The following is a 14498-nucleotide window of genomic DNA, read 5'->3' on the forward strand; positions in this document are numbered from 1 at the left end:
GGCGCCCCCCGCTGGTCTTGGCGCCAGGGCAGCTGCCCCCCTTGCCTACCCCCTAGCTACAGCCGTGTTCAATGATAAAACAGAACAAAGGGAATCATCTCATCACACTATTTTGCACTGTAGAAGATTATTTTTTTTTTTTACCAAGAAAGGGTTAAAAAAAAAGTGACACTCACCCAATTTAAAAATGGGAGTGCTCAGCATATTGTTCCATTTAAGCTTTGTCTGCTCTAAAATATTGGGTCAGATGCCTCTTCTTTGCTGCCACTTTTACTGTAAAGTCCTGTTTAGAAGGATTGCTTAGCCTTAGCTTGGGATCTAACTTACTCCGTGTTCATATCTGTAGTTTATAAAGAATATTGCAAAAATGGAGACAGCCTTTACCGACAAAGATACTTATCAAGATTTCTTTGATCCAGAAGAATACTTAAATACGTATTATACCCCGAAATCGGGAATTCTTGTGCTCGACGGATTTTTAGATTTCGCACTAAAGAAGCTTCATGAGTATTTTACTACAAGTAAGTGCAACAAATGTTATTATATTGGTGTAAAAATTGTAATGAATTCTTTTTATAAGTTGGTCAAAATCCTAACTATACAAACTGTACCATGCCTGTAGTTTATCGGCTAATTTGTTCTGTTGATTATTGCACCAGGAGATATTGCCTGGGTCAGTAAAACCCATGCAGTAATTATTAAAGGGGTACTTGTTCTGTCCCCACATGAGGCGAATGAAGGTGGAACTGGCTGATAGTGACTGTGAGACTCTCCCACCTTCGTATACAGAATGTAGAGCAGACCGGACAAGCACCAGCTCATACAGTACACAGTGATATGATTGATATGAAGATTCGGTTTATTTAACTTGGATGTAGCACTAATGGATGATACAACACTGTAGTTATTTATGTAGTTATTATGTTTCTGCTGAGGTACTTCTGAGATATTGCTGGTCAGAAATTGATGCCTTCACAAGCCCCAAAACAAGCATACTCCCTGTCTCACAGTGAGGACAAAAATGTCGCCTCAGAACAGGTTACTAGGAGACTGACGTGTGAAAACCCACCCAGTTTAAAAAAAACTTTAATAAAAAGAGTAAAAACATAGAAATTCTGGCCAGCAAATAGGCAGCATAGGAAAAAATGCATAAAATAGACAAATACTAATGAATGCAGAAATATATAAATAAATAAATATATATATATATATATATATATATATATATATATATATACTGCTGAAAAACTGTATATATAAGGGAAGAACAGCACAGTACTCCAGTGAAAATCCTTTTTTCTTTTAAATGAACAGGTTTCAAGAAGTTATATAGATTTTTAATTTACTTCTATTTAAAAATCTCAAGTCTTCCCATACTTATCAGCTGCTTTAAGTCCTGCAGGAAGTGGTGTTTTCAGTCTGACACAGAGCTCTCTGATGACGTCTGAGACAGGAACTGTCCAGAGCAGGAGAGGTTTTCTATGGGGATTTGCCACTGTTCTGGACAGTTCCTGACATGGACACAGGTGGCAGCAGAGAGCACTGTGTCAGACTGAAAACACCATTTGCTACTGGACATACAGTAGCTGATAATGATGGGAAAACAAGATTTTTAAACAGAAGTACATTACAAATCTATATAACTTCCAGAAATCAGCTGATTTGAAAGAAAAATATTTCACTGGAGTACCCCTTTAGTGAATAGTGTTGAGCTGTAATACCACTCTTGAAAAACTTTTAAATCAATGGACAAAAATACATTCCAATTCCACCAACCAGTGCAACTTGTACTTACAAACATCAATGGGATAATTTATACTTTCATTTGTCTTTAGGAGGTGTAAAGGGTAAAACATTGATTGATATTGGGCATGGACCTACCATTTATCAGGACCTCTCCGCTTGTGAAGCTTTTGATGAGATCATCGGTGCCGACTATACTGATCGCAACCGAGAATACTATGAAAGAAGCCTGAGAAATGAACCTGGAACATTTGACTGGACCAATGTGATTCAAAAAGTCTGTGACATGGAAGGAAAAGGGTAAATTAAATTATTTAAACTTCTAATTTAAAAATATTAAAAGGAACCTGTCACACTGAACACTTATACAATATGGGAGCAGTATGTTATATGGGGGGGGGGCAGCAAAAGTTTTAATTTATTCATGTAAATTCTTGCTCTCTCTTGGATGAGCAGTCCAATTGGTGGTCCTAGTCAGTGACTGGCAGTGACCTCTGTATGCTAACTCATGCAGCAAAGCTGTTAGTCATTAAGTCACTCCTCCCACTGGACTGATACGCCTACATTAAACAGATATTTAAAAGAATTACACTTTATACTTAATTATATACCACAAAACTATATATCAATCTGCTAAGCTCATGTCCTATAATATAATGCTTGCAGATCTGACATGATGTTCAATTTAAACCAAGTTAAGCATATTCACTTAGCATGCCCAGAAGTCTTTTTCATTAACCTTAATGGGACAGGTTCTGCCTTTTTTGCCTATGGTCCATAGGGCTTGTTGTAAAGCATATCTCTAAATGCTGTTAAAACATCAGCCCCTATAAAAGTACTAAAAAAATAAAAATTACATTAACCCCTTAACGACACATGACATACCTCGTACGTCATGGCGCCATTAGGGGAGTTCAGAGATCGCCACACTCGCTAATTAGGACATTTAAATGCAGCTGTCAAACATGACAGCTGCATTTAAATGTCCAGCGGTGCCCCTCCATGGATGTTTAGTGTGGGGATCCCCCCCTGTGATTCGATCGCGGAGAGTGGATCCCTTCTTCTTTCCTCAGCGTTGGAATTACACTAATCCCGGCTTAGCAATCAATGTACTGTATCTGGTCTGCAGCAGCCCAGTGTAATACAGCACTGATCTAATGGATCAGTGCTGTATTAAGTATACTACATTCATTTATATGATAGATCAGTGTAGTTGTATTAGAAGTCCCCCTTCTATTTACTGTGTATGTTTAAAAAAAAGTTTTTTTAAATAATTAAATTAAGTTTTATTAATTAAAAAATTCCCTCCCCTAATAAAAGTTTGAATCACCCTCCTTTTCCCATTTGAAAAATAAACATAAATAAATAAATATGCATATTTGTTATTGCTGCGTGCGTAATCAACCAAACTATTAAATTATTACATCCCTGATCTCGCACGGTGAACTGCGTAAGCATTTACAGCATTTTTGGTTGCATCAAATCCAAAAAAATTTTTAATAAAAAGTGATCAAAAAGTTGCATATACGCAAGTAGCGATGGAAAGTACAGATCATGGCGCAAAAGATGACACCTCACACAGCCCCATAGACCAAAGGATAAAAGCGTTATATGCATGGTCACAGAGCAATTTTTTTTAAAGATTTTAATTTTAAAAAGCTGTCAAATAAAATAAAAGTTATGCAAGATGCATATTATTGTAATCATACCAACTTAAGGAACATAAATAACATGTCAGTTTTACCATAGGGTGAATGACATAAACGCAAACCCCCAAATAAAAAATAAAGAGTGTTCTATTTTCAAATTCACTGCCCATATATTTTTTTCTGGTTTGACAGCATATTTTATGCAAACATTAAGTCTGTCATTGCAAAGTACAATTAGTAGCGCAAAAGGGATCAGGTGAGTCTGTAGGTAAAAAAATACAAGCGCAGTGGCCTTTTAAACACAAGGGGGGAGATTTATCAAACATGGTGTAAAGTGAAACTGGCTCAGTTGCCCCTAGCAACCAATCAGATTCCACCTTTCATTTTCCAAAGAGTCTGTGAGGAATGAAAGGTGAAATCTGATTGGTTGCTCGGGGCAACTAAGCCATTTTCACTTTACACCATGTTTGATAAATCTCCCCCAAGGAGTTAAAAACAAAAGCACAAATATAAAAATTGGCCCGGTCCTTAACCCCTTAAGGACAGAGCCAATTTCGATTTTTGCGTGTTCGTTTTTTCCTCCTTGTGCTTAAAAGGCCATAGCACTTCCATTTTTCCACCTAGAAACCCACATGAGCCCTTATTTTTTGCATCACTAATTGTACATTGCAATGGCAGGCTGAATTTTTGCATAAAGTACACTGCGAAACCAGAAAAAAATTCAAAGTGTGGTGAAATTGAAGAAAAAAAAACGCATTTTATTTATTTGGGGGAAATGTGTTGTTGTGTTTTTACGCCATTCGCCCTGGGGTAAAACTGACTTGTTATATATGTTCCTCAAGTCGTTTCGATTAAAACGATATGGAACATGTATAACTTATATTGTATCTGGTGGCCTGTAAAAAATTCAAACCATTGTCAACAAATATATGTCACTTAAAATTGCTCCATTCCCAGGCTTATAGCTCTTTTATCCTTTGGTCTATGGGGCTGTGTGACATGTCATTTTTTGCGCCATGATGTATTCTTTCTATCGGTACCTTGACTGCGCATATACGACTTTTTGATCGCTTTTTATTACAGTTTTTCTGGATTTGATGCTACCAAAAATGCGCAATTTTGCACTTCGGGATTTTTTTGCGCTGATGCAGTTTACCGTGCGAGATAAGTAATGTGATTAATTAATAGTTCGGGCGATTACGCACTCGGCGATACCAAACATGTGTATTTATTTATTTACTTTTATTTATAACCTGGGAAAAGGGGGGTGATTCAGACTTTTATTAGGGGAGGGGGCTTTTTATTAATAATGACACTTTTTTTAAAACTTTTACACTTATACTAGAAGCCCCCCTAGGGGACTTCTAGTATAAGTGCATTGATCTCTCATAGAGATCTCTGCAGCATAGATATGCTGCAGAGATCCATGAGATAGGCACTCGCTTACTTCCGGCTGCCGCAGCTGGAAGTAAACGAGTGCCGAGCCGGAACCGGCGCCATCTTGGAGCGGTCCCCAGCCGGCTTCAGAAACTAGACCCCAGGGAACGGCTAAATCCGGTAATCGGATGCAGCTGTCATGTTTAACAGCTGCATCTGATTACTGTATACCGCGATCGGTCGTACAACGGTCGTACTTTTACAAAAATATACGTTGTGTGAACATAGCCTACGTCTGTAAATTTAGACTTATTTTGTCTAGCTTATTTATGGCTTGGGAAAATTAAAAAAAAGGCCATATTTTGGCAGAAAATCTAATGCTGGGAACCCAGGTAAAAAAATTAAATACATAATTACTTTTGTTAAACAGATGCTTTTAAACAGACAAAAAACATCCCCACCAAACATTTCATAATTCAAAGGCTATGAACTCTGCTGTTTAATCTTGTTTGGACTGATAGCCCATGTATTAAAACATTGTTGTTCCAAAACATGGGCACTATATTTTTGTCTGAGCTGGGATCTTAAATTCTGCATCTTGAGAAGAGAACAAATAACTTGCGAATCATTTTCGAATATTTTTACACCAATCGGGCCCATTTGCGCCTAAAAAAGGCATTTTAACCTTTTCATAAATTTCCCCCAATTTGTTGGCTTTGTAAAGGTTCTGTCATCATGTTAATGTCAAGTTTTATCTTTGAAGAGTACACTCCACAAATGTCATTTGCTTAATTACCATTTCTTCCAAGTCTTGGGCTGCCAAATCCGGGGTAAGCTAATTAAAAATGTAACTTTTTAAATACACTTACAGAAGTACAGACAGAGCAGATCAGACTTCTAAGCCCACAGCCTGATGAACAGAATGCTGATATGAAGGAAGCGCTTAGCTTCATTCATACTGTAAATTTGCTCATCTCTAATATCTCGTGTAGTAAATATGTGTTATTTTTTTGGAATCGTTACCTATGTCCATGAAGCCTTTTTTGCCAACAACTTTTCATTGTTTAGTTCTCTATTGTCTACTACTATATTGTATCATTTTATCCATATGCAGCACTCAACAATAACCCTTCAGGCCCAAGGCACCAGTGACGGTCTGAGCAGCTTCTCAATCTACTGTTTAACTGCACCAGTAGCAGTGCAATGAGTGTATTCTGTAGAGAGAAGTAAACTTTATTATTTGTCATCATTGGATGCATGGACATCACAAACCAAAAATTTCGATCCAAAACAAAAAAAAGACACATAAATCCAGCCCTTGGTTCACAATCAGCAACCTAGCTAGCTTAGTATGTGAATGCTGAGCTACCATATTGGCACTCATTGACATTACATGTCAAGCCATCCTATATCGGCCAAAAAGTATATTTTATAATATAATCTTGTTATACTGGGAGGAGGAGTCATGGTGTTGCAGGATTTGTCCTGTATCTACATATCTTCTTGCTATGTTTTTGAAGTGGTTTGCTATCCCAGACACTGTGTTGTGCAACGTGTTGATAATGGTCTTGCTCATGATGTATGCCTATTTGTTCTGTGTAGCACAGTATCATGGACTTTTTTGTATTTGGAATATTATTATTTTAAACTTCTCTCCGAATGTGATGATATTAGTCATAGTGTGTGTTCTTTTTTTTTTTGTGTTTATAGTTTTTATCAGGCGATTATTCTTTAAACACGGAACGTAAGTTTGTCATACACGATTATTGGTGGCGCTTATTCCATTAGAGGCAGATAATCATTTGTTGTAATAGCACATGTTAAAAGACGACAACAGGCCGGAGGTCTGCTGGCCATAGTCTTTTAACATGTTGTTACATATTAATGACTGCAGCGACGTTCTGGGGCACATTGCTCCATCTAAAAAGAGCGACCACAACAGACTGCCAGTGACTAGAATGGGCTGCTGCCCATGGACCCTCCCCTCGAGGGCTTACAATCTATAAGGTAATGGGAGAGAGACAGGAGGTAAAGTGCAGCCAGTCAAGTGTGATGCAGGATTGTTATAGGTTGGAGCTTACTTTGAAGAGATGGGTTTTCAGGTTATTTTTTAAGGACTTTATGGTGGATGAGAGCCGGAGGTGTCGAGGTAGAGAGTATAGGGGAGGCTTAGGCAAAGTCTTGGAGGCGGTTGTGCGAGGTACGAACAAGGGCGAGCGCAGGGGTAGGTCACTGGAGGATCGAAGGTTGCGTGAGGGACGGTGGTGGGATGTCAGGTCTGAGATGTACGGAGGGGACAGGTTGTGGATGGCCTTGGGGAGCCAGTGAAGGTATTGGTAGAGGGGAGAGGCAGAGGCAAAGGGAGGGTAAAGGTGGATTAGTCAGGCAGCAAAATTAAGGATAGACTGGAGAGGAGCAAGGGAGTTAGATGGAAGGCCAGAGAGGAGGATGTTACAGTAGTCCAAGCAGATAATGAGAGCATGTACCAGCAGTTTTGTGGGGTCAGGGTTGAGAAAAGAGCGGATTCTGGAAATGTTTTGAGGTGAAGGTGGCAGGAGGTGGGCAAGGCCTGAATATGGGATTAAAATACAAGGGAGAATCCAAGGTGACCCCAAGGCAACAGAATTGGGGGACAAGAGGCAAGGCTCCTCCGCATTATGGTGCACACATGAATCCGGCCTCAGGAGCAAGCAGACCGACAGATCCAGGGCGCATGTGCTAACTGGCACGTCAGCGCACGGCCCTTGTAAGCAACAGCGCTTGCACCCCTGAAGATTACGTCACCAGGACACAGGAGGCAGGGTCAGAATCAATATGCAAGGAAAAGAAGAAGGAAGTAGTGGTAAGGCATGCCGAAGTGCGGCACAAACGCCTCACTACTATTCCTCTTTGACACATGGATTGAAAGTTATGGGCAAGATTATGAAAAAAGTATGGCATCGTTGGCTACAAGAAAGGTACCACACACAATTAGGGACACACCTTCACTACACTGTCAGCACCTCGGGACCAGCCCAGGTGCTGACGGATTCCCTTAAAGGGGTTAATCAGAAAATAGGCTAGAAAAAAGACATGTTTCAGCATCTGGAGCTAATCAGTAAAAAAAAATGTAGACATTACCCGTTGATCTAAACTGCCTCACTTACTCATGACAAAGCAAGGTAGAAAGCACTAGGACATCTTAACCCCTTCATGACTGAAGGTCATTGATGCATGGATGTCCAGGTCACATTGAAGCAATGTTCTTCCCCGCCTTCTTAAAGTCTTAAGGCTGTATTCCCACGTTCCGTGTTCCTCGCGGAATGCCTGTAATGGAGCCTCCCCCGCCCAAACAGCATCTGTGATAGGATGCTGGAAGCGGGGAAACTGTACAGATAGGCGCCGCCTATCACTGCTCACCATGCAGGAAGAATATTTTTATATTTTAATAGATCAGACAATTGTGCACACCGGATTTTTTATTTGTATAATGGCAAAGGGGGTGATTTAAACTTTTATTTTTATTTAAAAAATATATTTAAAAACTTTTTTTTTTACACTTTATAAGTCCCACTTATATATGCAATAATTAGACTGCATAAACTGATCAATGCTATGCCATTGCATAGCAATGATCTGTATTATCGGCGATCTGCACATACAGTCTGCCTGAGGGCAGACTTAATTAGAAGATTGCCGATCTGACAGGAAAAAGGTAAGTATTAGGACCCCTACAGCCATTCTAGGAGTCACTGACTCCCTTAAATGCTGCAATCGCTAGAGATGACAGCGTTTCAGGGGTTAAAGACAGGCAGCTACATGTTTGCGGCTGCTTGTCATTGTTTCTTGGGACACTAATGCGTGTGGGGCTGCTTACACTGAAGCGGCACTGCACACATTAAAACCTCTGATATATGTTCATCGCCTTGACACACACACACATTATATATATATATATATATATATATATATATACACACACATTCCGACATTACAGGGCATCAGCAATAGGAATATATATTGCTAACATTAAATAATATGATAAGTTTGCGTTTACTATTATCTTTCTGTGATTGTTTATTGTTTTCTGTTTCAGGACATCAGTGGAAGAGAAGAGACAGAAGCTTAAAAACACAGTGAAGAAAACTCTGAAATGTGATGTCCTCAAGAGCAACCCATTAGAGCCATTGGTTATGCCCAAGGCTGACTGCTTGTTAACTGTTGGCTGTCTGGGGTTTGCTTGCAGTGATCTGGATACCTATCGAAATGTGCTTAAAAATCTCTCTTCTTTGTTAAAAGTAGGAGGTCACGTGATCATAGGTGAGCTCCTTAACTGTAGCCCATACTTATCAGGAGATAAGATGTTCTTCTCTCTGGTGCTAACAGAGGAGTTTTTGAGAAGTGCCATAACTGAGACGGGTTTTGAGATTGTAGATCTGGAAGTCAGCGACAGAAAGTATGACATGAATCAGTTTTGCAAATATGACTCAACTTTGTTGGTTCTTGCTCGCAAAGTAAGAGATGTTTAGTTTAGTGGACAACCTACAATTCAGTTAAAGGGGTATTCCATTACAAAACAATTATTGCTCTGAAGCTGTAACAAAAAACAAAACAAAAACAAAAACATACTTACCTCCCTCAATCTCCCATTACAGCTTCTTCTTGTCCACCCCTGTTTGTCTCTTCTCCCTACTCCTGAGGTGAGATGTCAGAGCAGTACCTGCCACTCAGCCAATCACTGGCCAAGACAGAACATCTTGTCTCAGAAGTAGGAAGAAGAGGCGTGCAGCAGAGAGTGGAAAATGCTGCAAAAAGAGATGCGGGGGACCAAGGTAAATAAGTATGACTCATTATTATTATTTTATACAGCCCCAACAACATATTAATAATTTGTATCAGAATACCCCTTTAATCTTATTCTAAATTGAACTAAGAATTCAGATCAGGAGGAGTTAAGTGGCAATGCATAATATCACCATTTACCTTCATAGGGCATACAGTAAGTAGCATATCGGGTAACATGGAAACTACCTATTGCTCATTTAAACTGGGGTACAAAAATACATTTAGTATTAATGGCCTCAGTAATTTACCATATAGATGCCCATTCCAGACACCCAGTTCACCCACAACTCTCTTTCCCCTCTAAATAGTTTCTGTGGTGCCCTATGCTAGAACATCATCTATGTACTAAGCAAGAGCCATAAACAGAACACTCACTGGGCCACTTGGAGCAGGTAATCCACCATCAGCACACAGGCCTACATTAATTTCGACACATCTGACCTTGTGTCTTTACTGAAATTTGTTCTGGCTGAGAGTTGGCATAGATTTCTATTACAACTTACACCTGTTTGCAAGGTAAACTGAAGTAAATCTGATGCCAAACCCTATCCTCAGGCTGCCAAGTTTTGCCCACTTTGTAAGCTCCAAACCAAGTGTCAAAAAGCTATAAAAGAAATTCAGAATCACTTTGCAAAAAAAATGTTGCTACTTTTTGACAAGTACCAAGTGTTTTTGCAACGTCTTCCCTAAGTATGCCCTGCTCACCTTATGGGTAAGCAGGGGGCGTGGCAAGGCAGGGAGGAGGCGTGGTCTTCCCTGCACCTAATTTATCCAGACCTTCGTCTGCAAACAGGCGTAAATCATGCTAAAAATCCAAACCAGAGCTTGTGTAGAACCCTGCGACTGCCATATGGCAGCCTTAGATTCACCGGATTTACTGAGAGTCTCAGTAAATCTGGTGAGAGGTTTGGGCTAAGGCTTTGTTGCACTGGTTTACTTGTAAGCAGATCTTAAAAATGCCACCAATGTGTATAGACATTGGGGGAGTTTTGTTAAGACTGACATACTAGTACTCCAGTCTTCAATTTAGCCTCGCCCCATTTTTTCAGAAAAACAAAACATAAAATAAAAAAAAAAACATAGAAATGTCTTCCCCCACCTCTGCGCTCCCAATATTGTCCAGTGTTGTTCCCTCTTAGAGCATCTTTGTGCATGGGTTGATCACCTCCTTCAGCCTTTGGTTACAATCACAATGGGTTACATACGCAATAGTAAAAAGTTCTTGGAAGATATCCATAAATTACCTATTGAAACACAGAGCAAAAGACTTTCCTGCAATGTAGTTGCATTATATTCTAGTATTCCTCGTCAAAAAGACATCAAAAAGTATCATTTGCAAAAATATAATAAAGTACAAGATATGGAGTGGAGCTCATTCAAAGAAAAACACTGAAGTGTAACTCACCCGGTGATAGTGGATGACAATGTGTCAACCACTCCACCATATGCCACGTCAGCAGACACAAATAGATATTATGGGTCCTTATCCACCAAATTGGATATCCATACAGAGAGCCGCTGGGAGATCTCTCAGAAACCAGAGGGACTGGTGTATGACTTATACAAAAAAAAAACAGAAAAAACACACAGCCAGCGCTCAAGGGCCACACAACGATAAAGCAAAGAAATGTAGGGTTTAAAGAAGAGATAGAAGACCATTCCACTTACTCCACTCAGGGGTCGGTAAACGCCATATACCAGACCCCCTCCCAGATGGCAGTAATCCACATATCGGACAGTCAGGGTATCCAGCTATAGTTTATTTCAGGCAATGCGTTTTGGTGAATTTTACACCTTTATCAAGCCTAAGGCTATGTTCACACTACGTGAGAGGCCAGTCACGGAACGGCCAGTCTCTGCAAAGATCATCCGGCCGCAGTGCTTTGATGTGGGCGCATCAGGGCGCGCCCGCTTCAGAACTTCACACAGCACACAATGAAGCTTGCGGCTGGAGCAGCTCGCTTCATTGTGTGAATGCACAGGTCTTTCTGCAGCCGCAATTCACTGAATTGTGGCCACGGAAAACTGACATGTCAGTTCTTTGCGGTGCCGTATGGGATCCCGGCCAAAGAGTATACCATGTGTATACGCCCTGGCCGGGATCCCATAGCAGATAAGGCAGTGTTCCACACTGTACAAAGTATGGCCATTGTTGCTGATGGCAACAACGGCCGTACATTTACGCAGTGTGAACATAGCCATAGAACATAACATAGACATTATGTTTAGTAAAATTATGTACAATATTAAACCAATGTATTTGCACAAATATAGTAACTTTATTGACAGCCTAAGTGGATTCATTCTCATGGCAACAGAATTTTTGTTGGCTAATAATTTCTTTTCCTTTGATGGGAAGTTTCTTAGCGCTAAGTTTTCCCCTTTCCTACATAACCCGTAAACAGTATGTCATATTGGGAGGAGGTCGTCTTATATAATCTGTCTAATCCCTTTGCTTAGTTCATCTCCTTGTACGGCAGATATATCGACGACCTCCTCCTAGTATGGACAGGGACTCAACAGGATGTGGTAAACTTCTTAGAATACATTAATAGTAATATGTTAAATCTTAAATTTACTTTGCACAAGATCAGATTACCTTTCTTGATGTCTTTCTTAACTCTGGACAGGGGCAAAGTACATACTGCCTTTTACCATAAACCATCTGCAGGCAATAGTATCCTTTATGCAAACAATAATCATCCTTCTACTTCTTGTAGTTAGAAATCTCCCGGTCAAGGAATTTGTGTGGGTACGGAGATCTTGTTCCAGTGACATCTCTTATAGATCAGTATATGAGGATCTACACAGGAGATTATCCTGCCTATCACAAGGGATATTGTAGATTCCAACAGTAGGGAGTATTATTTAACGGACAGAAATGTTAGAACCCCCAGTCAGGAGGACCAACCAGTACCACGTTCTCTACACTCAGTTTAACACCATCAAAGTCTTTAAAACTTAAAAAAGTCTTAAAAACATCATAATAAAATATGTTCCCATACTATTTCAGGATGATTTGTGTGAGAGCATCTTAAGTTCAGGGGTCAGGTGTGTGGCCAGAAGAGGTAAGACATTGGGCAACTTCTTATCCCCCAACATTCTAAAAGAATAGCCGGGAAACTACTGTACCTGATTGTCTCTTTCAGGTTTGTTAACATGTGGCATTCCCCGAAGCGGTACCTGCAAAGATTTGAAAAAAAAAAAAAAACATTTTCCTCTACAACTGGCCAGTCTTACTGCAGTTTATTTGGCCACGTGCAACAGTGCAACCTATAATATGTGGGAAGCACTAAGAGGAAACTTAAGATTAGAATTTCAGAGCACCTGGCAGATGCCACTAATCCAACAGCACTTGTCATACAGAAAGCCATGTCAGGACTTTCTAGCCATTTTAGGGAAGTACATCAGGGTGACATGTCATTGTCTACTCTACAAATACAAGGGATTGAACATGTACAAAAACGGTAGAGGGGTGGGGACTGGAAACACTTGTTTCATCAGCGTGAACAGGTCTAAATTTGAAAAATGACTTGCTTTATATTGACTATGTTCATGTATTGTTGATGCACTCTACATGTTGTTTTTGTTATTATGTGCAGTCTTATGTCATTGGAATATTTTTAAATTTTAATATTGTTTTACTTGGGATTGCACCTGGGTCACATAGGGTTAAGCTTACACCTGTTGTGCTGCAAACATGTGACCCCCTGTTCGACCTCCTTTCTTTTGGAACATATAAATTGAGAAGGTTTTTGATTGTATACTGCCATGAGTAAGGGCATTGCCCTGAAACACGTTGGAATGTGTTTCTAGCATACATATGTTTTAGATGTACGGGATAAAACCTTTTTTTTTTATTATCAATGGAGTGGTGGATTATCTTTGCTGTTTGTTGAAATGTATGTTATCCTTGCCACCTGTCAGTTGTTATATCATTTAGGTGATTGGTATATATACACATATATGGTATATCTTATAATATATATGATAACATGTAATACTGCACAAATTACTATATCTAAAATAAAGCATACATTTTTATATGGCAATTGGATTTCCTTGTATGTTTAAAAAAAATTACAACGGGAGACATTTTGGATTATCAGAATGGATGTGTTAGAACTGTTAGGCCTGAATGACAAATTTGATCTAAGTGCCTGTATTTCGTGCTAGGCAGATCTGCCTCATAGGGGTTTTCGCCTTCCCCTGGATCAACACAGTAGGGTTTTTCTTGGTTGAACCTGATGGACTCTTGTCTTCTTTCAACCCTATTAAAGGGGAACTCCGGATAGAGGTAAAAAAAATTAAACTTCTGCAGAAGCATATAGCAGTACTTACCTATCTATCCCAGTTTTGAAACTTTCAAAAATCCAATTTTTTTTTTTTTTTGGGGGGGGGGGTTGTTCTGTTTCGTGTTTCTGTTTTTCCTGGTTGAGCAGATGTACTCAGTACTACAGGTTCCAGAATGCAATGCTTTCCCTCAGCTGTTCCATCACAGTCCCCCACCCTGCCTATTCCCCGCCCAAAGCTGTTGCAGAACATCTAGGCTTTGTTCACACATTGCAGTTTCATTGTGTTACTGAATTATTTGCAGTACTTTATAATTTCATTGTGTTCCCACCCGCACAGCACGCTGTATTCTCCTTCTGTAATGCTGATATTAGAATAAAGCAAAGAACTTAAATCATTTTTTTCTTTTCCTTTTCACGCACATATTATGATCAAGCATCTTTTATCTTTGAAGTTGATTCCCACAGTAAGGAAATAATCTGATACTATTTTACATGGGATATACTGTTTATGCCTTAGTTTTTGTGCAGGTGGGATTGGCAGTGCCGGCTTTTATCCTCTCTGCTGTTTAGCATTATCTATTTGTGTTACTGCATTATTCTTGTGCATACG

The 14498-nt window shown here is 39.6% G+C and overlaps 1 protein-coding gene across 1 annotated transcript; it reads left to right on the forward strand.

The window, feature by feature from the left end:
* Positions 1-265: 265 nt before the first annotated feature.
* LOC138769620 (indolethylamine N-methyltransferase-like) lies at positions 266-13619 on the forward strand. Its single transcript, XM_069948212.1, has 3 exons — positions 266-521; positions 1836-2043; positions 8845-13619. Exons 1-3 carry the CDS (start codon positions 368-370, stop codon positions 9275-9277), a joined length of 795 nt encoding a protein of 264 aa, XP_069804313.1. The 5' UTR covers positions 266-367; the 3' UTR covers positions 9278-13619.
* The last annotated feature ends 879 nt before the right edge of the window (positions 13620-14498 follow it).

The sequence above is a fragment of the Dendropsophus ebraccatus genome, chromosome 12, assembly GCF_027789765.1.
Source record: "Dendropsophus ebraccatus isolate aDenEbr1 chromosome 12, aDenEbr1.pat, whole genome shotgun sequence".
Classification (NCBI taxonomy): Eukaryota; Metazoa; Chordata; class Amphibia; order Anura; family Hylidae; genus Dendropsophus; species Dendropsophus ebraccatus.

Coding starts and splice junctions, on each gene's coding strand:
- LOC138769620 (XM_069948212.1), top strand. CDS start 368: ATGGAGACAGCCTTTACCGACAAAGATACTTATCAAGATTTCTTTGAT. Junction 522..1,835: donor TCATGAGTATTTTACTACAA/GTAAGTGCAACA, acceptor ATTTGTCTTTAG/GAGGTGTAAAGGGTAAAACA. Junction 2,044..8,844: donor TGTGACATGGAAGGAAAAGG/GTAAATTAAATT, acceptor TTTCTGTTTCAG/GACATCAGTGGAAGAGAAGA.